Genomic DNA, 25409 nt, shown 5'->3' on the forward strand with positions numbered 1-25409 from the left:
AGATGCAGATTATGCTGCAGACCTTGAGAAAAGAAGGTCTCTATCAGGTCACATTTTTCGTTTGTTTGGTAATGTGGTCAGTTGGAAGGTTGCTCTACAGTCAGTTGTTGCCTTGTCTATTACTGAGTCAGGGTATATTTCAGTGGGTGAAGCTGTGAAAGAGGCAGTGTGGTTGAAAATGATAGTTGGTGAGTTGTTGTCGTAAGAGTTCATTCCTATCGTCCGTTGTGGTAGCCAGAGTGCTATTCATCTTGCGAAGAATCCATCTCATCACAAACGGTCTAAGCATATCGATGCCAAATTTCATTTTATTAGAGAAGTTGTGGCTCAGAAAGATGTTGAACTGGTCAAGGTTCATACAGTTGAGAATTTGTCAGATATGTTAACCAAGGTTCTTCCAGCCCATAGGTTTAAATACCTATTAGATGGGTTGAATATTAAATTTAGGTGATAGGAAGATTAGAGAATTAGCTTGACACTTAAATATTTTTGTTATAAGGGAGATTTGTAGAAAATAACAAGGTATTTAAGTAGGTTTTTATTGGATTTTTGAAAAAATTAAAGGCCCAATGGCAATATCGTAATTAATGAGTAGTGGAAAACTAGTAATTATCACTTCTTCTTCAAAAATAGGGCAGTAATCGTGTAACTCTTTTTTGGACAGAGCAGGGTAGCTGCAAGGGAGAAGAAATAGCCGCCTGGGAGTAACGCGCACGACCCACTTGAAAGAAGGGAACGACGCTTGAAGACGCCTATGAGTAGCCATCCTTGAAAGTCGCTCGGCTGGATCTTGGGCAGTGGTTCGGAGAAGAGCAGCGTCGGTTCGAGCATCAGCGGCGGTCCGGTTTGGGAAGCTCAAGGCGTGGGCGTGGGTTTCCGTCAATGCTGGGTTCGAACAATCCGGTCTGGGGAGGTTCGGTCTGAGTAGCGGTTGTTAGCGAGGGTCTGCGCGTGGTTCACTGGTCAGAGGCGGGTAGCACACTGTTTTGGGCTGTTTTACAGCAGGTTGTTCTCAGTTTTCAGAGGTAACGTTGTGTGCGGATCTCTCAGTATCAATGGATACTAAAATTACAGATTGGTGATTTCATTGATTATCTGTAATTTGTAAAATTCCTTTATTGCTCATTAATAAATTAATTCAAGCTATTTCTCAAAGTGGATGTAGATCAAACTGGTCAAACCACTATATATCTTGGTGTTCTTTACTGCTTTCGATTTATTTTTGCTGATTGTTTGCATTCTGTTTGGCCATCTAAGTTAGGTTCAGAAACTCTCACAGGGAGAATGAGATCTGAGGGAAATGGAAGAGGAATTCATTTGAGAAGGGAAACGTGAGAGGGAAAGGGGAGACGAACTGGGGAGAGGGAGACATCTGAGAAAAGGATTCATTTGTCTGACATGTGAGTGAGGAAAGGGGAGAGGCAAAGGCAGACATCTAAGAAAGGGGAGAGGGAGAGACATCTGAGTGAGGAAAAGGGGACATATGAAAACCCCTCCAAATTTTCATTATTGTTTGCAAACCAATTGGGTTGGATTTTTAAAATTGGTGATATACAAAAATGGACCCCCAAACATGGATATGATATAGGATCTCACTGAGTTTAAAACACATATTTGGCCCCCAAACACACCCTCATTGTCTTCCGTTGCCTTTGTTGTAGTTCTCTCTCACTTTTTTTTTAAAAAAAAAATCCACCCTCCAAAGATGAAGGAGAGAGAAAGAAGCAAAAGATAGAAAGGAGGAGGAGATTGGAGGGAGAAATAAATATATTTTTTAAAAATATATTTTATTGATTAAAGTGACATGTCTTCCTTAAAAATAATATCATTAAAAAAAACCTTCAAAATGGTGGTAGGGACCTTTGAATCTAAATTTAAAAACTCAAAGACAGACCAAATTATTCATTTCAGAACTTCAAATGCATTTATTAATTAAAAAGTTAAAACTAGAACCTTCAAAAGAAAATAATTATTTTCCAAAACTTTTATTAGGCAAAAAGAAAAAAAAATACTTGAGTTTATCTTGGCAACACTTTTTTTCCCGTTAAATAATAAAATTTTTTAAGAAGTTTATTTATGATTCTGAAATTATATTAGAAGACAATTTATGACCATTAGATTTTCTACTTTATCAAAGACTAAGATCAAGAAGAATTTAGGTCGTGGATTTATTTGACCAAATTTCTTTGGTTTATAAATAGATAAAGATCCAAACCATCCCAATATCTTCAACAAATGAACATAGTGTGAGAGATAAAATAGAGAGAGAGTTTGAGCTTGTTATTTCTTTGTAAGAAATAAAATTTGTGACTCCTATTTAATTATATAGTAAAATTCTTCTATTTTTACATGTGATTTTTACCTTAATTTGTTTAGGAGCTTTCCACGTAATATCATAGTTCTTCTCTCCCTTCTTATTTATTATCATTATTTTCAATCTAATTTAGCTATAGTCTTACTTTACTCGGTCACAATCATTCCACAACATTTTTATGCATCCCACCAAATTGTCTAATCATAATTTGTCACTTGATAAATTCACCTTACTTCTTTTTTTAAATAGTTTAATTCATTTTTATATGTGTAATAAAAAAATTATGCATAAAGATGGACGCATCTTAAATACTACTAAACAAAGAGTAAATATACGCTATATTTTTATGCATCCGACTCTCTCATTACACAAACAAAAAAAAATTATATATATATATATATATATATATTGAAAAGTAAGAAAACTCTAACCCGTAACAAATTATGATTAAATAATTTGGTGGGATGTTAGAATATAAGTGACACTGGCACCTACATATTTTTCTTAGAAAAAAATAGCTATAAATGGATATTGCTTTAGCAGCACACATGTGGATGGATTGCCGCCCTTGTAAAACTACTCAAGCTCAGAGGTTGTTTTTTGAACCTAACCATTTAAAATTCCTACATTTAAATTAGTGATTTGCGTAAATAAATAATAATAATAATTTTCTTTAAAAAAAAATAAATACTAATTGGGTCTGGCCGGATCGGGTCGGGTAAATGGGTCGATTAATTACCTGTCTTTTGTGGGTATATAAAGGGATATGAATATATGCCTCTAAGCAACCAAAAGAAAAAGGTTTTGTATTCTTCAAGTTCCTGAGTTTTCTGTAAGTGAAAAAGAGAAAGAGAGAGTAGAATGGTTTCAAAAGAGGAGAAGAAGATTAGAGGGGAAGTGGTTTTAATGAAAAAGAATGTTTTGGACTTCAATGATTTTCATGCTTCTTTTCTTGATAATCTTTATGAGTTTGTAGGCAAAAGAGTTTCTCTTCAACTTGTCAGTGCTCTCAATGGTGATCCATGTAAGTTATTTCCCTCTCTTCTTTCTCTCTTCTCTCTCCCTTTTTACAAAACTTCTCTCCAAAGTTTTTTGATATTGCCATAGATTTAAGAGTTTAGGGTTTGGATGACAATCACAACATTTCAGTCGGTCTCGTTTGGTAATCTTCTCTCAATTATAAAAATTCTGTTTAGATGTGAATTCATATTATTTTTGTAATTTCTCTTTCATACATTTAATGGTATAAAATCCGTAACTACGTTGTGACAGTATAGTATTCAAATAATTTTGAATTTATATATATGGTTTAAGTTTCATGTACTTTCTCTCTCTTTAATGTATCCGTCGCTCACGTTTTCTATTCATCACATTGTTTCGAGTCAACTTTCTTTGGACTTTTTTTAACAACATTCTCCAACTAAAAATATATTAGTGGGAATAGAATGTTTTCTTAAAGCTTGACTTGTAAGTTTTCTTTTTATCAAGAAGCATATAATTTTCGCTTTATGTATCTTCGATTAAAATATGTTTTTATTTTTTTTTCAAAGTTTGAGATTCAAATTTCAACTCTCAACTTTCACATTTATAAATATTTAAAACTTACAAGTACTTTTTTAAAGCTTATTATAATAATTTTGTTAGATGACCTTTAGGGTTCCATTTTTCATCTTTATAGAACTAAATTCATTAAATTTTAGTCTTTAAATTTTATAATATGAAAACCCATTTTGGACAAAAGTAATGCAAATCTCCCTTTAATAAATTATATTTATTATTATTATATCCTTAGCTTTTTGTTCAGTCATTAATTTATCTCAAAGTTTAATTAAGAATATGAATACAAAATATATTAAGAAAATTTATGACCTAAAAAAATATGGTTTTAAACATTTTTGTCAAACATGAGCATAATTCAACTAGCTAAATTAAAGTTTTATATTTTTTACCGGAGAATTTGAGGTTCAACTCATAGCTCCATGTGTGTTGAACTAAACATCCATTCAACATTTTTTTTCCATTTTTTCAAATATAATTTTAGTTTATGATAATGACTTAATTTTTTTTTTTTTTTGGGAGAATGACTTAATTTATTATTCTTTTAATTTTCTCTAAAAAATATAATTTACTTTTCCTATAATTTCATGGATCAATCATTATTGATTTCAAATCATATGTTGAGTTTTAAGTGGTTGTAATATATAAAAAGAATATGATAATAATTTGACTTTGATTCAAACAAATCTGTAACAAACATTTGAGAAAATTAGACATTTAGTCCTTAAAATGTGATTCTAAATGTCATTTTGGTACATAAAGGATAACATTCACTATTTTAGTGCATACAACCTTTATTTATTTATTTATATATTTTTTATTCTACCTAATTTTCTATTAAAACCCTAATTTTGGAAGCCTCCCCCCCACCCCACCTTAATTTTGGCCATCAAAACCAAGAATTTTGAATCACAAATTTCCAAAAAAAAAAAAGTTTGGAAATTCTTTATTTTGGTGAATACTTAGGAAGCAAGAAAGAAGGAAAAAAAGGTAAAAAATAAGACAAAAAGGGGAAAAAGGAAAGAGAAAAAGGTGAGCAAAAAAATTCCTTTATGAAACATGTAATATTGACCAAAAACAATTAATAATTATTTTTTCAAACATGTTTCCATTATTTGGCTTAAGGCCCATTTGTTGATATTATAAGCTTTAATTTGGTTTAATTGACTTTTTATTTTTTTTAAAACGAGCAGCTCAATTGACATCTCGTATATGTTAAGAGATTTGTAATTTGAATGTTCTCACAACTTGTTATACTAAAATAAACTCCTTTTTGGATGTATTTGGAATGCATTTTTAAATGTTTATTTTAAAAAATAAGTCACTTTAGAAAAAATTGGAGTATTTAACAACCACTCAAAATAGTTTTTGAAATATATTTTCAATAAACTTTATCAAAAATGTTTAAATAAAAAGATTTTTTTATTAAAAAACAATTTTTTCTCAAGTCAATCCAAACGAGTCATTTTTTTAAAAATTTTTGGCTTACAAAGTCATCCATCGAAAGTAATATATTAATTTTTTTTTTCTATCGAACTTATTTGTATATGCAATATTGTCATAATTATTGACATTTAAGTCTATCATATTTATTTATTTTATTATTATTATTATTATTATTTAGGATTATTGACATTTAAGTCAATAAATTTATTTATTTATTTATTTATTATTATTATTTAGGATACAGTCTACCATATTTAAAAATGTTGAACTGTATCTCCAATGCCACATTTAAATTGCTGAAACAATTTTTGAATGATTAAATAATTTACAATAATATTAAAATTCTTAAAAGAAAAATAAACTTCAAATCAATCATCCTAAAAAAAGTGACCATTTGTGAGAATGAAAACAACAAATTTCCTTTTTGAAAAAGTTAACCTATATATATATATATATAGACTAAAACATTATATGAACAAATCATATAGAGTTATATACAAAAGGAAGATTTTTTGAAAAATAAACATAACTTAACTGACATAAAATTTGTAGTTTTGATCACGAAGTTAGAGATTCAATTCTCCAATCTCACATACTGTCGATGATTTCTAAGGGTTTTTTTTTTCTTCTTTTTTAGCAAATGAGTTTAGAGGAAAATTGGGAGAAGCAGCCTACTTAGAGGATTGGATCACTACAATAACTCCATTAAGAATTGGGGAAGTTACTTTCAAAGTTACATTTGATTGGGATGAAGAAGAAATGGGAATTCCGGGTGCTTTCTTCATTAGAAATGATCATCACAGTGAATTTTATCTTAAATCTCTCACTCTTCATCATGTTCCTGGTCATGGAAGAATCTATTTTCTTTGCAACTCTTGGATTTACCCGTTTCACAATTACAAAAAAAGTCGTATTTTCTTCATCAATCAGGTCAAATTTTCTTTTTCCTTGCACTATAAAAACTTGTTTGGATTGATTTTTTTAGTGCTTAAAAATGTTTCTAAATTTAAAAGAAAATTTGGGTGTTATTTGAACGGTATCTATCTTTGTGCAATCTAAATAGTTGTCCAATAAAAATGTGTCATGTGAATTTTTATTTTATTATTATTATTATTTTACTAGGTAGCAAAAAGAGGAATGTGTGAAATATTGTTAAAAAAAATGTTTTTTAAGCACAAAAAAAGTTAATCAAAATAAGCACTGTATTTTTAAGAAAATGATAATATCTATAATTAGGATTGATGGTTAAAATAGTAAAACAAATAAGGAGCTAAAGCTTGGCAAATAATTGGTGTGTTATGGTATTATTTTAAAGGGAAAAGAAGTCCTCTTTGGACTCGAGCTCAATTCTGAGTTGTTTTTTTTTTTTTCTTTTTTGATAAATACTTTTGAATCTAGTTTTTATTTGATGATTATGTTTTAATTTTTTATTCATGACCTCTAAATTTAATTTTCATTTAGTCTCAAGTTTTTAGAAATTTACATTTTTCACCCTTGAATTTTGAATATAATTTTTATTTAATTCTTAGATTTTAATTTGTACTTTTACCTTTGATTTTCTTGTATTAATGCTCACTTTAATATTTGAGACTAACTTTTGTTAATAAAATTAAAAAAATTATGATGTGAAAATTTTCAATTAATTTTAATAGTGATGAAAATTTAGTGAAAATAATTTAATTATAATTAATTTAGACATTAACACCAATAATTGAAAATGAGTATTTAATGAAAAAATAAAATTAAAAGTGTAAATTTTGAAGTCTAAATTGAAACAAAATTCAAACTCAAGGATAAAACTGAAGCATTTTAAAACCTAAGAGCCAAATAGAAATTAAACTCAAAACTTAATATTTTGAAATATAGAGACCAAATGAAAACTAGACCCAAAACTTAGGATCAAAGAGATACTTTTCCCTATTTTAAAATTCGAGTCAATAGAGTTTTGCTTGTATTTAATTATAATTTCTATAGTTTTTGTCTATTTAATCCCTAAAACTTTAAAAGCTTCAATTTTATTCACATACTTCTAATTTTGATACTAATAACAATTATTAATATGTTACTTTGACTATAACTTAACTGATTAAAGTATATATCCTCGATTAAGAAGGTGTAAAGTTTGAATAATTCTTCCATAATAAATTAAAAAAATCTATTGATAAGGTTGTTTCTTTCTTTCTTTTCTTTTTCTTTCTTTTTCTTGATAAATCGTTTCTTAATATTTATGTATGATATGATATATTGGTTGGCTTTATTTGTCTCTAGTTGTTTTGCCACTTTTTGTCACCCATTATCATGTCAAAGCGAAATCCTTAAGCTAGGATCAAAACCATAATTGCCAACTCGAAAGTTATGTTATTAATAGTTTTCAAATATAGAATAATGAATCAACTTATTTAGAAATATAATAAAATATCAGTTATCTATGATAGACAATAACACTGAAAAAACAATAACAATTTGATATATTTGAAAATATTTCTAATAATTTTGTCATTTAAAATAATTACCCTTAAATGTGTAGTCTTTAAGCTTTCAAGTTTATATTGTATTTTTCAATTTTTAATTTCATGTCTAACAAAATTTTGATTACCTAATAAGCATCAAAATTTTCATTTTACAGAGTCTAATATGTCATTAAATATTTAGTTTTGTATCTTATAGATCATCATGACCTATTCAATTTTTATTTTAAATTAACAGATTTATTATATATAAAATTTGAAGTTTAAAAATTTGATTAACATTTTTAAAATTTAAGCATTTATTAGATGGTCATTTTTAAAAGTTTTGGGCAATAGATTAAAACACCATTTCAATTCATGTAATTTTGAGTTGTTTAATCTTAAATCTTTTTACTTGTAACAAATGTTAAGTTTGGTCCTTCAAAATTATATTTTTTATAATAAATAAATAATAATAATAACATGTTCCATGGCAGAAAATACACTATGAAAATATTATATTTACGAAATTTTTAGTCTAAACACCTAATTGAAGAAATATCAAAGTAGTATAACCAAAGTGACCTATTATTTTTTTTACAAGTTTTCTAAAATAAAGAATAAAAAATTTTGAGATTTTTATATAGATGACTCAATAGGTGTAGAATGAGAATACTCATCCTTGAAATGCATTATCGGTTAGAAATGCAAGTCAATTTTTATTTTAAATCACTAGTTGACCGTTGGATTGAAATGGTTTACAGACCCATCTTCCAAGTGAAACACCAGAGCCACTTCGCAAGTTCAGGGAGGACGAATTACAGAGCTTGAGAGGAGACGGCAATGGCGAACTTCAAGAATGGGATAGGGTTTACGATTATGCTCTCTACAACGATCTCGCTGATCCAGATAAAGGTCCGCAATACGCTCGTCCTGTCCTCGGTGGTTCGACCGACTATCCTTACCCTAGGAGAGGAAGAAGCGGACGACCGCCGACCAAATCAGGCAAGAATATCGAAATCTCTTCCCCTTTCTTTTCCGTTCAGTTTGAATGTGAACTAGTTTCGTAGATTCAATTTCATTTTCAGATCCGGAAACTGAGAGCAGAATGCCGTTTGTTAAGAGCTTGAACATTTACGTTCCGAGAGATGAAAGATTTGGTCACTTGAAATTCTCCGATTTTCTTGCTTATGCGTTGAAGGCAGTTTCTCAATTTGTTAAACCTGGTCTCGAAGAATACTTTGAAGGCACTCCGGGTGAATTCGAGAGCTTACAGGATATTCTTGATCTTTATGAAGGAGGATTTCCAGTTCCGGAAGGTTTGTTTGAGGTTATCAGGGAAAACATTGGTGCTCCTTTGCTCAAGGAGTTTTTTAGAACTGATGGTGAAAGGCTTTTCAAATTTCCTTTGCCTCAAGTGATTAAAGGTATATGAAATTGTAGTCTCTGGTTACATATTTGGGTTAAATTTCTGATGAATTTAATAATTTTTTGTAGCAGAGGATAAGTCTGCATGGAGGACTGATGAAGAATTTGGTAGAGAAATGCTGGCTGGAGTGAACCCTGTAGTCATTCGTCGTCTCCAAGTATTCCCTGCAATCTATAACAATCTCATTATTCAAATTTAGAGAAAATTACATCTTCGGACCCTATATTTTGTGTTTTATTTTCATTTCATTTCTAGATTTCGAAATGTTACAATTTAACTTGAGATTTAAGTTTTGTTTCAATTTGGTTCTTAAATTTTAAGATTTTCGCTCCTTATATCGATTTTTCATTAAATACTCATTTTTTATCATTAACGTTAATATTTATTAATTAATTTAGAATAATCATGAAGTGATATTTAAAATTTAATTTTAATAGGGATGAAAAATAGTCAAATTTAATTAATTATAATTCTCTTAAATTAATCCATTGAAGACGGTAAGTAAGTAGTTACTGAAAAAACAAGATTAAAGGTCTAAACCTTGAAATCTTGGGACCAAGTTGAAACAAAACTAAAATCTTAATGGTACAATTGAATTGGAACCAAACTCAAAACTTAAGGGCTAAATACATAAACATTATGAAACCTAGAGACCAAATGAAAACTAGAACTAAAATCTAGGCCAAACAAGTATTTTTTCCTCAAATTCATTATTCTTTTCTCTGAATCCATTCCAACTTTAATGTCTCTTTTTTAGAGAGAGAGAGAGGAAACGTGGGATGAATTCATAATTTTATTTGAAAATTGGGATTAAGGAAATCTTAAATGGGGTGAATATGTGTGTGTATATATATATATAGAGAGAGAGAGATTGTTTTCCTAGAATCGAATATTCATACTTTGAATTGCAGGAGTTTCCTCCAACAAGCAAGCTTGACCCTGAAGTTTATGGTGATCAAAACAGTAAGATAACTGAAGAACACATAATACATAACTTGGATGGACTTACGGTAGAAGAGGTGAATTATATCATCATTGAGTGCATAATGCAATAACAAATGAAAATACAAGCTGTATAATTAACATAGCTGATATTGTTTCTATGTTATTTGGTGGTTTAGGCAATCAAGAAGAACAGGTTGTTCATATTGGATCACCATGATTCACTGATGCCATACCTCAGACGAATAAATACAACTTCCACAAAGACTTATGCTAGCAGAACCATACTTTTCCTTGAAGAAAATGGAACTCTGAAGCCATTGGCAATCGAACTGAGCTTGCCAAATCCTCAGGGAGACGAATTTGGAGCGGTTAGCAAGGTTTTCATTCCAGCTGAACGAGGGATTGGTAGTTCAATTTGGCAACTTGCCAAAGCTTATGTGGCCGTAAATGACTCTGGCTATCATCAACTCATCAGCCATTGGTATAACTCTTCTATGACATGGACTGAAAATTTGAGTATAGTTCTAAATCATATAGATTGTTGAATATAATTTCGGTTTCTTGTAGGTTGAATACTCATGCTGTAATTGAACCATTTGTGATTGCAACGAACAGACAACTAAGTGTTCTTCATCCAATTTACAAGCTGCTCCATCCTCACTTTCGAGACACCATGAATATAAACGCATTTGCTAGACAGATACTCATTAATGCCGGTGGCATTTTTGAAGCAACAGTGTTTCCGTCCAAATATGCCATGGAGATGTCAGCTGTTTTATACAAGGACTGGGTTTTTCATGAACAAGCACTCCCTGCAGATCTCATCAAGAGGTGAAAAATTCATAGTAGTAGTTGATTGCGCATTAGTTTGTTTAAAGATTAATTTGTTTTCATAGTGAATAGGAGTGAGTTAAGAAGTATGGACACTTTAGTTTGGTTAGCGTGTTGATGTCCAACTGGACACGTATCAGACACTTGTTAATACAAAAAACGTATTAGATATGCATTGAACACTTGTTGAGTAGACTAAAAAAATGCATTTGTCAATAATAATAAATTTTGAGTATGACATACATCAAACTAAATTTCGATCCATTTACTTTGAATTTGTTTTTGGTATAAAAATGATATATATTTTTAAAAATTTATATTTTAATAAATGTGTCCTTGCTGTATCATGTCCTAGATTTTTAAAGATGACGTGTCATGTCATATCCATATCGGTGCATTCTTAGGTTGTGAGTAGATTTTAAGTTGAACATATTGTGATACTTTTACAAACCAGTTATTTAACTTGTTCAAAATCATTGTTTCGTTTAGAGGAATGGCAATGGAGGATTCAAATTCTCCACATGGACTTCGTCTCGTAATTGAGGACTATCCGTATGCTGTCGATGGACTCGAGATTTGGTCAGCAATCAAGACATGGGTTACAGATTATTGTTCTGTCTATTACAAGACGGATGAAACGGTGCGGAATGACTCGGAACTTCAGTATTGGTGGAAGGAACTTAGAGAGGAAGGTCATGGTGACAAGAAAGATGAACTATGGTGGCCTAAGATGCAGAATGTTGAAGAGTTAATAGACACATGTACTATCATCATATGGATTGCTTCGGCTCTCCATGCTGCAGTAAACTTTGGACAATATCCTTATGCAGGCTATCTTCCCAATCGACCAACTATAAGTCGAAAATTCATGCCGGAAAAAGGCAGTCCAGAGTATAAAGAACTCGAATCAGATCCCGAGAAAGCTTTCTTAAAAACAATCACTGCACAACTTCAAACTCTTCTCGGCGTGTCGTTGATGGAGATATTGTCGAGGCATTCGTCTGATGAGGTCTATCTTGGCCAAAGAGACTCCCCTGAATGGACTACAGACAAAGGAGTGCTGGAAGCATTCGAGAAGTTCGGGAAAAGGTTGGCCGAGATCGAAGATGGAATCATCAAAAGAAATGAAGATTTGACATTGAGAAACAGAGTTGGACCAGTTCTTATGCCTTACACTTTGCTCTATCCATCTAGTGAAGAGGGGCTCACAGGCAAAGGAATTCCCAACAGTGTCTCCATTTGAAAATCTTCTTTGAATAAGGTACACATAAATTTCTATTACCATACACATGAATCTGATTAATGTAGATGATTTATTTTATGGATCAAAATTATAGAAAATTGCTATATTACTACTTAGATGTATCTGATTAAGATATAAATCTTAAATGAGTTTGAATTTTTCTATCCCATATATTCTTGAACTTTAAAAAAAAAAAAGGAAAAAGAAAAAGAAAAAAAAATCACATCGCAATCCGATTTGGATTTCCTTGATGTAATATTTCTTAGCTTTCTTAAGTACTTCTTTATCAAAAGATTTTCGAATCAAAACACAACCAAGTTGACTACATTTATATGACTTTGGATAAGTCTTTTAACCACTATTTTAGTACAACCCTCCTAGTAGACTAAACGTCTCGGCAATTCCTATATAGGACTTTGGATTATTATTTTAATCATCACTTTTTCTAAGCAAAGTCCCCCAATGCTAATGCTTAGAGTGGTTTAAATTCTCGTTTGATAACTATTTTATTTTTAAAAATTAAGTTTATAAACACTAATACTATAACCTATTGGTGTCTTTGTTTTCGTTGTATAGTTTATTTAGGATTGTTTTTAACATTCAAACCTAGTTTTACAAATTAACATAAGGGCCCGTTTGGATTAACTTGAGAAAAAAAATGTTTTTCAAAAAACTTGTTTTTATTTAAACACTTTTCTTAAAAAAAATGATTAAAATATATTTAAAAAGCTATGTTGAGTGGTATTGGTTGCCAAACACTTAAATTTTTTATTAAACACTTGAAAATGTATTTCAAACACAAAGTTCTTTAAAGAAAGTTGGTTTTTTTCCTTCTTATTTTTGGAATTTAGCTAAAGATGTGAACATTTTTCAAAAAGATGAAGACCATAGTTAAGAAATGGTGAGAAAACAAATATAAGCTTTAAAAATAAAAAGTTAAGAATCAAATGGTTATCAAACATGATATAAATATTAAAACTAACCTGTTTAGTAATTATTTTATTTTTTATTTTTGGTTTTTGTAAATTGTGCTTGTTTTTTCACAAATTTGTACTCATTATTTTCATATTTCGCATATAAATATTTGAATGCTTAGTCAATTTTGTTTTTTTTTTTAAACCACTTTTGTAATTTCAAAGTTTGGCTTCGATTTGGAAAGCACTCCTAAAATGTCAATATAAATAAGGAACATAATTTGTGGGATCGATATTAACCCTATCCATATTATTAGTTTTCTTCAACATCTTGATATTCTCATCGACACTTTTACATATTCATTATTTAACATCGATGTATGAAGTAAATGGACTTTTTCTTTATACTCTACAAACTCGATAAAATACTAAAAGAAATAGTGATAAAATGTAACCTGATGTGACTATAGTATTATAACACATATTTTGCCTCATTTAAAAAGTGTATAAAGTTTATGTATTAATTTAAATATATGTTTTAAAATTTTTTATTTTAAAAATTTTATAGTTATATCTATTGACTTCCATATTTTATTGATATTTTCATGGACGTTTCCATAAAATAGAAATCTTAGACAAGATATGGACATTTAAAACATTTACCTTACCACATATCAAAGTCTAACACTTAATATCTGATTCAATGCAATTCAAACTTTAAAATTAAAATTGAACTGTTGATGAAAATAAAATAAAATAAAATTGAACTAGCAGTCTAGTCACATGTCTGCATTCATAAAGTAAACGTTCATCGAGTGACAAATTTTTATCAAGGAACAATGAAATAAAAATGAAAAAAAGAATTATTCAATTGTTGTATATTTATATTTTTAAAAAGTTAAAGTTGAAATACCATTTTATTCACCACTCTAAATAAACCTTAAAAGTAGTCAATGCAGTTAGAATAAGGTTGATTTTTTCAAAGCAAAATCTATTTTGATTTTTTGGAAAATTCTAAACAAAAACTAGTCGATAAATATCCTATTTATACATTATGAAAATATATTCGTAGAGTGTCTTTTCTAACATGAAAATTCTGATTATTATTTAATCAATTTCCATAAATTTTGAATGTCTAGATTTAGCATTTATTAATAATACATCAACTAAATTTATTTACTTAATGGATGCAAAAATTAGACAATTAAAAATATTTACCCTAAATCAGTATTAATCTTCAAAGGAGACTAAAATAATATTTTATTAAAAAAAAAAAAAAACGTGAGGCGGAAAGCAATTAGAGTGGCATCCACCAGAAAAGTGGATTTTCTATTTCTTTCTTTTTGTTTAATTCAATCAAAAAGTTATTTTTCTTTTTTTAATTTTAAGAATTCAACAAAAATGTTGGATACAGAATGTTTTGCATTACTAATTTGCGTGTTCGATTCTTTTTTTGTTTTTTAGCCTTTTCTTTGTAAAAGTAGAAGTGTATTATAAATATTAGAAAAGTCCAAATGTTTAGTGTCCTAAAAGTATCAATGTCATTCTTCCATCAAACCAAGTTTCAATCTATAATTACCTCATGTGTCTAATGCCAAAACACACTTACTCTATCCATGTAATGCCACATTTTACTTATCACATCCTTTTTATGATATAGAGACTACTAGTATGAATAATGTAGAGTATCTCTATATTATATCAACAATATTGCATGAAAAAATGTATATTAGAAAAATTGTCTAGTTTTCTTCTAGATTTTTAATTAATTATTTAATATTTAATTAATTTTTAACACAATTTCATCTTCAAATATTTAAATCATATTTAAATATTATTTCTCCAAATTCATTTAATTCTAATTTGAACATTTCAAATTAACTTATCACGTTATTTTAGAGCCTATCCATTTACGAGCTAGTAGGGGGACCTTGCGGACCTACAGATCATGGGCTCCAACGATCCAAGATTAATCGACTAAACTCATTAGACCAATCTAACCCCATTCGTTAACTAATGGGTGATTCCACTAAAACCCATAGCTGAACTCCCCTCACTGTAGATATATTATGTCCACTCGATATAACCATGATTAGTAAGTTAACCCTTCACAGGTTGTTCGTAATAATGGCTGGGTTGAATCTCTATTTTACCCCCGAAATTACCTCTTGTTCCTTAAGTTCCACTGATCCCCTAATAAACAATTGATTTGTGATCCAATTAACAAACCGAATCCCTACCAATGAGAGGGTGAGTCCTCTTGTTCAAGACCCAGAATCAACACTTAAAGGGAACAACCTCTCTATTAACACTAATCGGGTAGGAGTGAATTCCCTTTTGTACCCTATGTTTCCAGCTATTCATCCGGTCTTATTCCCAAAATGGTAAGCTTATTGAGCATAGACAATTGATCTACTCTCATCGTTTGCAGATCAAAGGATAATCCCGAACAAACAGAAGTTCATAGTTAACTCAAGATTAAGGTTAAGTTACCTAGGTCATCGCTTTGAAATAATCAGTCTTAAATAGTAAACAACGTTATAAAGTAAGAGTGACAGGTTTCGTGGTCTGATCTTGCACAAAACTCATCTGCACAGGACACCCCCACTCTTCATGTCTCAACATGCATAAATTAGGATCACTTCGTATATAGAACTTTACAACTCTTTGTAAGAACTATAGAGTAGACCGCATCCAATAGTGTTATCAGAATAAGGTACCCAACCTTATTCATATATTATATATCACTTTGACTATTTACTCGAACCTGATCCACTTGTATGTCCCCACATAAAGTTTAAGTACACATATAATAGTCAAGGGACTAAGGTTTATTGGATTTCTAAAAAACAATATATTCAACAACAACTTTATTGAATTCTCAGAATAAGTTCTTATGTTTACAAAATCACGAGTTTTAGGACATAAAATCCAACATACCATTCGTCTTGATAATGCTGGTGATTTACATTCCAAGCTTTTGATCATTATTGTATGTCAATTGGGATAAGTGTTGAATATCTTGTAGCTCATGTTCATACATAAAATAATTTAGCTGAATCATTTATAAAACGTTTGCAATTAGTTGCTAGACCATTGCTTATGAGAGATAAGCTTCCTACTTTTGTAGTGGCATGCTATTTTGCATACTGCGTCACATGCACGCATTCATTAGGCCAATAGTTTATCATAAGTACTTGCGATTACAATTAGCTTAAGAGCTAAATAATTTTTGGATGAGCAGTATATATTTCAATTGTTCCACCACAACGTACCAAGATGGGTCCTCAAAGGAAGTTAGATATATATGTTGAATTTGATTCCCCATTAATTATTAAATATCTTGAACTCCTGAAAGGTGATGAATTTAATACACGATTTGTTGATTTTCATTTTAATGAGATAAATTTTCTCACATTATAGGGAGGAGTTAAGAAGCTGTAAAAAGAAATTACATGAAATGCATCGTTATTGTCTCATTTAGATCCCTATACAAATCAATGTCAACATGAAGTTCATAAAATTATTCATTTGAAAAATATAGCAAGTAAGTTACTAGATGCACTTATAGATGCTAAAAACGTGACTAAGTCTATACTAGCTACAAATACTCCATTAAATGCAGCAAGTTGTCACTAATGATTCCGGGACACACTAGAAGCATGTAAGACCATTTAGTTCCAAAGATAAAAATTGTAACATCCCGAATTTCAGGAAAATTTAAGTTAGTTATCTAAAATTATTGAGTTTTAATTTTCCTTTCACTTTTGAAAACTGGGATTAATTTAAATAATTGAAAAGCTTTTATTGGTTAAATTGAATTTAATTGATTAGATATTAGAACAAATTATCTTAAAGATATTGAATTTTGCCTCCATTTGATTTTGGATTTTGGAGCCAACTTCAAACAATTAAGGAGATAATTAATTGTATATGGTTTTAAATTGATTTAAATATTTGAAAGAATTTAATTTGTATCAAATTGATGAGTTTTATGCCATTTAATTTTGGTTTTTGAAGCATAAATTAAGGTAATTTGAGATTGATTTATTAATTTAATAGAATCTTTGGAGATTTTGGAGATATTGTGATAAAATATTTTATTTATATTTTTAAAATTTGAAAAAAAATGAAAGAATTGAGATTTTTTTTAAAAAAAATTAAAGGAGAGTGAAAAGAGGCAGAAGATCAGAGAGAAAGCAATTCGATTTTTCAACGATAGCTTCCACAAAATTGTAGATTTCCAAAGTTTGAACTGTTGGATCGTACTGAAATTTGGTCAGTCTGTTCGGGACATATAGTGTTTCATTTTGAATGGTTAGATCATTGTTTGAAACTCTGGTTTGACCATAATCATTGCTAAATAGAATCTGTGAAACTGGAAATTCTCTTTCTCTCTCACTCGCAAACCCTCCTCATGCAAGACCCTCATTACTAGTCACTAGCCTAAACAATTTATGTCGTCCGATAGCAACACCCGCCATATGTCTATGGTTGCCACTGTCGCTGGCGCAATTGTCATCGAAATTGATATCTTGGGTAAGTTATTTGGTATTTTATGGGTTTACTTGAAAGATCTTGAATATCCATCAAATATTGGTTTAAGTTTTGGCTCATCCCATATTATTTTGATGTTGAAATTGAGTTTTACAGACAGTCAAGGTGCTTTCCGATAAAATTAAAATTGTTAGACGTCTTTTTTTTTTTTTTTTTTTTTTGTTGTAAAATTTGGGGTCTTTGTTGAGAATTCTTGGATACCCACTAAGTTTTGACTTAACTTTTATTTTAATTGTGATTTTTGGAGGTTGGATTAAAAGGTCTAAAGCTGCTATCTATTAAAGTTAAAGGTTGATTTTTGTGATATAGTTGTTGGATTGTATTGATTTTGAAGCTTGGAAGTGATTTTGGGATCAAACCACGTGTTGGGTAAGTTGTTTGGAGACATTCGGATTAAGTTGTGATTGGAATTATGTCATAAATGATGGAATTAATTTTCATTTTATGTATAGGGTTTGATTCAAGAATCGAAGAATTTTGAGGTGTTATTCATCAAATTTGAGATCAATTTCGAGACAATTTGGGTAAGTAATTGGACCTTTGAACTGTAAATATTTGGCCTTAATGGATGATATGAATTGGGTGATTGGAAATTTTGGCATTATTTTAGAAATCCTAATTTTTGGTTTATCACATAGGACTTGGTTCGTGACCTTTTGGGCAAATAAAAGTTAAGGTTATTTGAGCTTGTATTGACTAAAACTTGAGGTAAGTGTCCTTTTACTGGTTTGCCTTCAAATCAATCGTCCCTACCATTTGGACGGCTTATTTAAGATTACTTGAACTGTTTACTTAAAAATACATGGACTGGTTACTTAAGATTACATGGATTTTTTCTTAAGACTGCTAAGACTGCTAAGACAGATTTGACTGATTATTCTAGACTGTTGGGACTGATAATTTATGACTGATTGAACTGCATGACTAAATGGCATTGACTGACTGGATTGGACTTTTTTGTCTACGATGATTGTACTGTTGATTGGGGATTTATATGAAATTTTACCCCTAAGATAAACGAATGTAAAATATAACACATGAATTATATGAAAACTTATGCATGCTAAGTTATGGGGTTCCTGTTAGTTTCTATTATCTTGGCAGGTGTACATATATGATTGTATATGTGCATATTATGACTGATTTGTGGACCTTCAAGTTACACACTATGACTGATTCATATTCCTTCAGGTTCATATCTATGACTGATTTGTGCACCTTCGAGTTACACACTATGACTGATTCATGTTCCTTTGGGTTCATGTCTATGACTGATTTGTGGACCTTTGGATTACACACTATGACTGATGCATGTTCCTTCAGGATCACGTTTATGACTGATATGTGACCCCTTTGGGATCACTACGACTAATATGATACGTGTACAATGCGTAGATAAACTAGCTAACAGGTAACCTAAAGGGTCTAGTAGAGGGTCACCTACTGGGTATTGTTATACTCATCCTTTCTTCCTTTATATTTTTCAGGAAATGATTGTTCCTTTCTTTTTTGATTTGACATAGATAGGGTACCGGATAAATCTTGATTCGGATTGCTGACTTTTCATTTCTTTGACTCTTGTCTTGGTCTTTTTTTTATCCGTAAAAAGATCCCAACTAAACAGGTATGGAAGCTATAATTGTAAACCGAAATCAAATCTATGGAAGCATTGGTTTATACATTCCTCTTAGTCTCGACTCTAGGAATCATTTTTTTCGCTATCTTTTTTCGCGAACCGCCTAAAGTTCCAACGAAAAAGGCGAAATTCTTTCTCATTACTTCAACTAGTCCCCGTGTTCCTCGAATGGATCTCTTAGTTGTTGAGAGGGTTGCCCAAAAGCAGTATATAAGGCATACCCAGTCAAACTTACAAGTAAACCAGATATAGAGATGGCAACTAGGGTTGCTGTTTCCATTATTATATAATTTCAAGACCACAATGGATCTATGAGAAGATCATTTATTTACAACGGAATGGTATACAAAGTCAACAGATCTCACTGAATCAAAAAAAATATAGGATTATTTATGGCTACACAAACAGATCTCAATGATTGGAATAGGTTGGCGAGTGACTGACGGTACCCGTGACTGAGCCATATGGGGACAAGATAAATTTCTTCCGCTCAATCTATGTTTTTGTTGTTTGAATGTTTTGAAACTAGAATTTAATGTGAGACAACAAATTTTAATGTTTTGAATGTTTTCTTTATAAATATTATTTTTAGGGGACCCCGAATAGAAGTTTTATTTGTTTATAATTTCTTTATTTTCTAGTTTATTTTGGTAAAAAAAACTATCCTTATTGTCTTAATGAATGTTTATGGTCAAAATATCTGGGTTTTAAATATGTATTTAGTTGTAACAACCCTTGTCAAAGTACTCGAAAGGTCGGGTTGTTACAGTTGGTATCAAAGCCTAAGTTTTAGGTTATGTAGACTGATTTACAATGTAAGTCTTAGTTTCGTGTCCCTTATGGCTAACTACGAATTCTTTGTCCTCGCCAGGTATGTTTTTTCTTAAATGTTTAATAGAAAATATATTTAAAAGCCTTCATGTCTAAGTTTTTTGCACTGACTGATTGTCATTGCTAGTTTAATGACCTGAAAGAAGTTAATATGAGATAACTATTTTGTTTTAGTATTATGGAAACAAAGAAGGATCACAATAAGGCCGTTTGGCATTATTTTAATTCATAGAAGGACGGATAGAAACGAAAATATATTTCTGTTCATAGATATTGAAACTTGATAGAACTAAGAAATGTTATGGACTTATGACAGGAAAGAAAGAAAAAGATGTATTTGGTTAAGCCATAGAATAAAGTAGGTGAATTGGAAATCCAATGAGAGATAATATTAAGATTTGCAAGAAGAGAATAAAGTTGGTGGCACTACAAGAAACCTTATCACAAGGCACACATTCTTAGGTACGAGATTAAAATTGTTTTATATGATAAGAAATAGGTGAAGAAGAAACTTTAGTTCTATTAAAAATGACTAGAAATTAGAGTCAAAATGGTTCAAGAGAAATTTGAAAGGATTAATAGGTCTTGATCACTTTCATGGTATCGAAGTTGGTGGACCAAGTAAGGTGTGGTGTTTTGGTTCTTTACATAACGTGCCTAAAAGGAAGAAGAATTACTAGTTGGAGCATAAAGCAATAGTACGAGGAACTCTTTACAAGACCTAGGTAAGATGAATTAGTCAAGGAAGACCAAGATGGTTAAAATTATAGTTGTCTTTAAATGGGGGAAAACGAGTTGTTGGATTGAAAAATTCTTAAGGTGCTTGAGTTTAAACTTTGTGTTTGTTGCAATGAAAAGGTTCAGGTTTAATTACTTATGCCAAGAGGAAGGATAAACATTTTGAAGTTTAAAAGCAATGTTATCTTGTGGGGAATATCCTACTAAAGTTATAAGTTTGGAATGGAATTTTAGATTTCTGGAAAAGGTTATAAAGGGTTATATGTCTTGGTTTAGGGATTATGTTTCACTCGGGAAGTGAAAAATGTACTTCAAGTTGTTGGGTTAAGCAAGGATAAATGTGAAGAAAAATAAAAGTATTTAAGGAAAGATTTTATTAATTTGGAGAGATAAATGGAAATTAATGTGTTCAAGACTCCCAAATAGTTAAGTATGGTTTGGATTTTAAGACATGATATGGGTGGATACAAGACGTTGGTTTTAGTGTAAAGGAGGAATCTCTCATTACCATTTGGAACTTTGGACTGCAATAGGCATTGTTCGGAAAAAAAAATAGCTTGCTTAGGTTGTTGGATTGTAGACTATGAAAGGGATTCGAATAGTCACATGTTTTGATACAAATATATTTCACTAGGAAAGTGGAAAAGAGCAACTTGGATTTATTGGACTTGGAAAATATAATGGTGAGGAAAAATGAAAGTATTTGAGAAATATTTTGTGGTTTTGAGAAGGTAAGAGAATTAATGTTTTGAGATTAAGAACATAGGTGTTTAAGACAGGACATATGTGTTTGCAAACCTTTGGAATTGGTATGGACAATCTCATTACTACTTGAAACTTTAGATCTTATTATTTGTTTGTTGAATGGATATCCTGCCTAAGCTATTGGTTCTGGAACTCAGTTTTAGCATGATAATTTGATTAAGCTAGACAATCACATGTTGGAAGAGTGCTTGACAAGCTTCTTCAGATTATAGTGGAGTTGGAGGAAATATTGTAAGGGGAGATATTAGTAGCAATAGTTGTTCGAGAACTATTGACATGAAATAATGAGGTATTATTAGTTAAAAGGTACGTCGTTGCTAGTATTATCAAGGTTTAGGTGATCGCAATTTTGAGCACAAAATTAAACGAGAAACAAATGATGCCATTAATTTGACTTTAAAGGTGAAACTATTTTAGCTCCAAGCAAAATATAAGTGATACGAGAGTTGAAGTAGCAAGTCACATATACATGAACAAAAAAGTAATTTTCATATGCCTAATGTTTATCTTAGGCAGAAGTTTTGTACGTTAAGGAGGTATATGAAAAATAGGTCTCATGTGTTGGACTATGAACGCTTGCATTTGAATGAGAACATGAGTTATGAGGAGCATTCTAGGGAAAATTCTTGCTAGAGTGGTGAAGACTTTCCGAAATTTGGAGATAGTGCTAGTTAGAAGTTCTTTGGCAGAATTATTGGTCTGAAGAAGCAATTTGGTAATATGAAGATGAGACAACAACTAAGAATCACGAGCCTTTAAAGACTTAAACTTTCAAGAACGAAAGTTTCTTAAGGAGGGAAGAATGTAACATCCCAGATTTCAGGAAAATTTGAGTTAGTTATCTAAAATTATTGAGTTTTAATTTTCCTTTCATTTTTGGAAATTGGGATTAAATTGAAATAATTGAAAAGATTTTATGGGTTAAATTGAATTTAATTGATTAGATATATGAACTAATTATCTTGAAGATATTGAATTTCGCCTCCCTTTGATTTTAGACTTTGGAACCAACTTCAAACAATTAAGGAGATAATTAATTTTATATGATTTTAAATTGATTTAAATATTTGAAAGAATTTAATTTGTATCAAGTTGATGAATTTTATGCCATTTAATTTTGGTTTTTGAAGCGTAAATTAAGGTAATTTGAGAAGTTAATTGATTTATTAATTTAATCGAATTTTTAGAGATTTTGGAGATATTGTGATAAAATATATTATTTATCTTTTTAAAATTTGAAAAAAAAAAAATGAAAGCATTGAGATTTTTTTGAAATTAAAGGAGAGTAAAAAGAGGCAAAAAATCTGATAGAAAGCAATTTGGTTTTTCAGCGACAGCTTCCACAAAATTGTCGATTGATGGAGTTTGAACCATTGGACCGTACTGAACTTTGGTCAGTTTGTTCAGGACATATAGGGTTTTATTTTAAACGGTTGGATTGCTGTTTGAAGCTCTGATTTGTCTGTAATCGCTGCTGAATAGAATTTGTAAAACTAGAAATTCCCCATCTCTCTCACTCTTGCAAACCCTCCTCATGCAAGACTCTCACTACCAGTCGTTAGCCTAACAATTTTTGTTGTCTGACAGCAACACTTGCCGCCTTTCTATAGTTGCCACGACCACTGGTGCCATTTTCATCGGAATTGATATTTAAGTTATTTGGTGTTTTATGGGTTTTCTTGAAAGATCTTGAATACCCATCAAATTTTGGTTTAAGTTTTGGCTCACTCATATTATTTTGATTTTGAAATTGGGTTATACAGACACTCAAGGTGCTTTTCAATAAAATTAAAATTGTTAGGCGCTCTTTTTTTTTTTTGGAAGGTTTGGGGTCTTTGTTGAGAATTCTTGGATATCCACTAAGTGTCAAACTTTTGTTTTGATTGTGATTTTTGGAGGTTGGATTAAAAGGTTTAAACTTGCTATCCATTAAAGTTAAAGGTTCATTTTGGTAATATAATTGTTGGATTGTGTTGATTTTGAAGCTTCAAAGTGGTTTTGGGATCAAACCACGTGTTGGGTAAGTTGTTTGGAGACATTTGGGTTAAGTTGTGATTGGAATTATGTCCTAAATGATGGAATTAATTTTGATTTTTGGTTGTGATTGAAATTATGTCCTAAATGATAGAGTTAATTTTGATTTTTGGTATAGGGTTTGATTCAAGAAACGAAGGATTTTGAGGTGTTGTTCACCAAATTTGAGATCAATTTCGAGACAATATGGGTAAGTAATTAGACCTTGGAACTATAAGTATTTTGCCTTAATGGATGATGTAAATTGGGTGATTGGGAATTTTGGCCTTATTTTGGAAATCCTAAATTTTTATTTATCACTTAAGACTTGGCTCGTGACCTTTTGAGCAAATAAAAGTTAAGGTTGTTTGAGCTCGTATTGACTAAAACTTGAGGTAAATGTCCTTCTATTGTTTCATCTTCGAATCAATCGTCCCTACCACTTGAACTGCTTATTTAAGATTACTTGAACTGTTTACTTAAGAATACATGGACTAATTACTTAAGATTACATGGACCGTTTCTTGAGACTACTAAGACAGATTTGACTGATTATTCCAGACTGTTGGGACTGATAATTTATGAGTGATTAAACTACATGACTTAATGGCATTGACTGACTGGATTGGACTATTTTGTCTATGATGACTGTACTGTGATTGAGGATATATATGAAAATTTACCCCTAAGATAAATGATTGTAAAATATAACACAAGAGTTATATGAAAATTTATGCTGGTAAGTTATAGAGTTCCTGTTAGTTTCTCTTATATGGGCAGGTGTAATAATATGCCTGTATATGTTCACATTATGACTGATTTGTGGACCTTCAGGTTACACCTATGATTGATTCATATTCCTTCAGGCTCATATCTATGACTGATTTATGGACCTTCAGGTTACACATTTTGACTGATTCATGTTCTTTCGGGTTTGTGTCTATGACTTACTTATGGACCTTCGGGTTACACACTATGACTAATGTGTGTTCCTTCAAGATCATGTTTTTGACTAATATGTGACCCTTTCAGGATCACTATGACTGATATGATAAGTGTACACTGATGCCTAAATAAACTAGCTAATAAGTAACCTAGAGGGCCTTATAGCGGGTCACCTACTGGGTATTGTTATACTCATTCTGTGTTCCTTTATGTTTTTTAGGGAATGACAGGAACAAGTTGACGAGTGATAGACGGGACCCGTGACAGAGCCATATTGGAACAAGAGAAATCGCTTCCGCTCAATCTATGTTTTTGTCATTTGAATGTTTTGAAACTACAATTTAATGTGAGACAACAAATTTTAATGTTTTGAATGGTTTCTTTATGAATATTTTTTTTGGGACCCCGAATAAAAGTTTTATTTATTTATTTTCTAGTTTATTTTGGAAAAACTATCCTTATTGTCTTAATGAATGTTTATGGTTAATATATCTGGGTTTTAAATGTGTATTTAGTTGTAACGACTCTTGTCAAAGTGCTCGAAAGGTCGGGTTGTTACTAAAATTCTTGAAAAAAAAGTAGTCAATAATCAAAATGACTCAGTTAAGAATATGGATGTTCTAAACGAAGTCCTAAATATGAGTAGTCATAAGGATATTGAAGTAAATAAGGATAATAATGAGATCTCGATAAACTATGTCATGACATGAAAAGGATGAAACCATATAAATTGATAATATTTTAGCATACAATATTACTCACGATATTATTTATGAAAGTGAGTCTGAAAAATGTTGA

General features: G+C 30.6%; 1 protein-coding gene and 1 long non-coding RNA gene across 4 annotated transcripts; both read left to right on the forward strand.

The window, feature by feature from the left end:
- Positions 1 to 3095: 3095 nt before the first annotated feature.
- On the forward strand, positions 3096 to 12376 carry LOX1 (lipoxygenase 1). 3 transcript variants are annotated; one of them, XM_090315010.1, is made up of 9 exons: positions 3096 to 3338; positions 5955 to 6247; positions 8529 to 8804; positions 8888 to 9191; positions 9265 to 9350; positions 10105 to 10212; positions 10315 to 10619; positions 10706 to 10969; positions 11459 to 12376. In XM_090315010.1, exons 1-9 carry the CDS (start codon positions 3176 to 3178, stop codon positions 12210 to 12212), a joined length of 2553 nt encoding a protein of 850 aa, XP_090171136.1. In that variant the 5' UTR covers positions 3096 to 3175; the 3' UTR covers positions 12213 to 12376. The 3 variants fall into 3 exon arrangements, with proteins under 3 accessions (XP_090171136.1, XP_038877032.1, XP_038877033.1); XM_039021104.2 differs by having other exon boundaries at positions 8529 to 8769; positions 8853 to 9191; XM_039021105.2 differs by lacking the exon at positions 5955 to 6247 and having other exon boundaries at positions 3156 to 3338; positions 8529 to 8769; positions 8853 to 9191.
- Positions 12377 to 17129: 4753 nt separating this feature from the next.
- Positions 17130 to 25047, forward strand: LOC150035685 (uncharacterized). Its single transcript, XR_016530272.1, has 5 exons — positions 17130 to 18052; positions 18136 to 18207; positions 18322 to 18391; positions 23806 to 23877; positions 24832 to 25047. It is a non-coding gene; the product is annotated as an uncharacterized LOC150035685 (long non-coding RNA).
- The last annotated feature ends 362 nt before the right edge of the window (positions 25048 to 25409 follow it).

The sequence above is a fragment of the Benincasa hispida genome, chromosome 6 (assembly GCF_027475165.1).
Source record: "Benincasa hispida cultivar pf3 chromosome 6, pf3_genome.v1.1, whole genome shotgun sequence".
Lineage (NCBI taxonomy): Eukaryota > Viridiplantae > Streptophyta > Magnoliopsida > Cucurbitales > Cucurbitaceae > Benincasa > Benincasa hispida.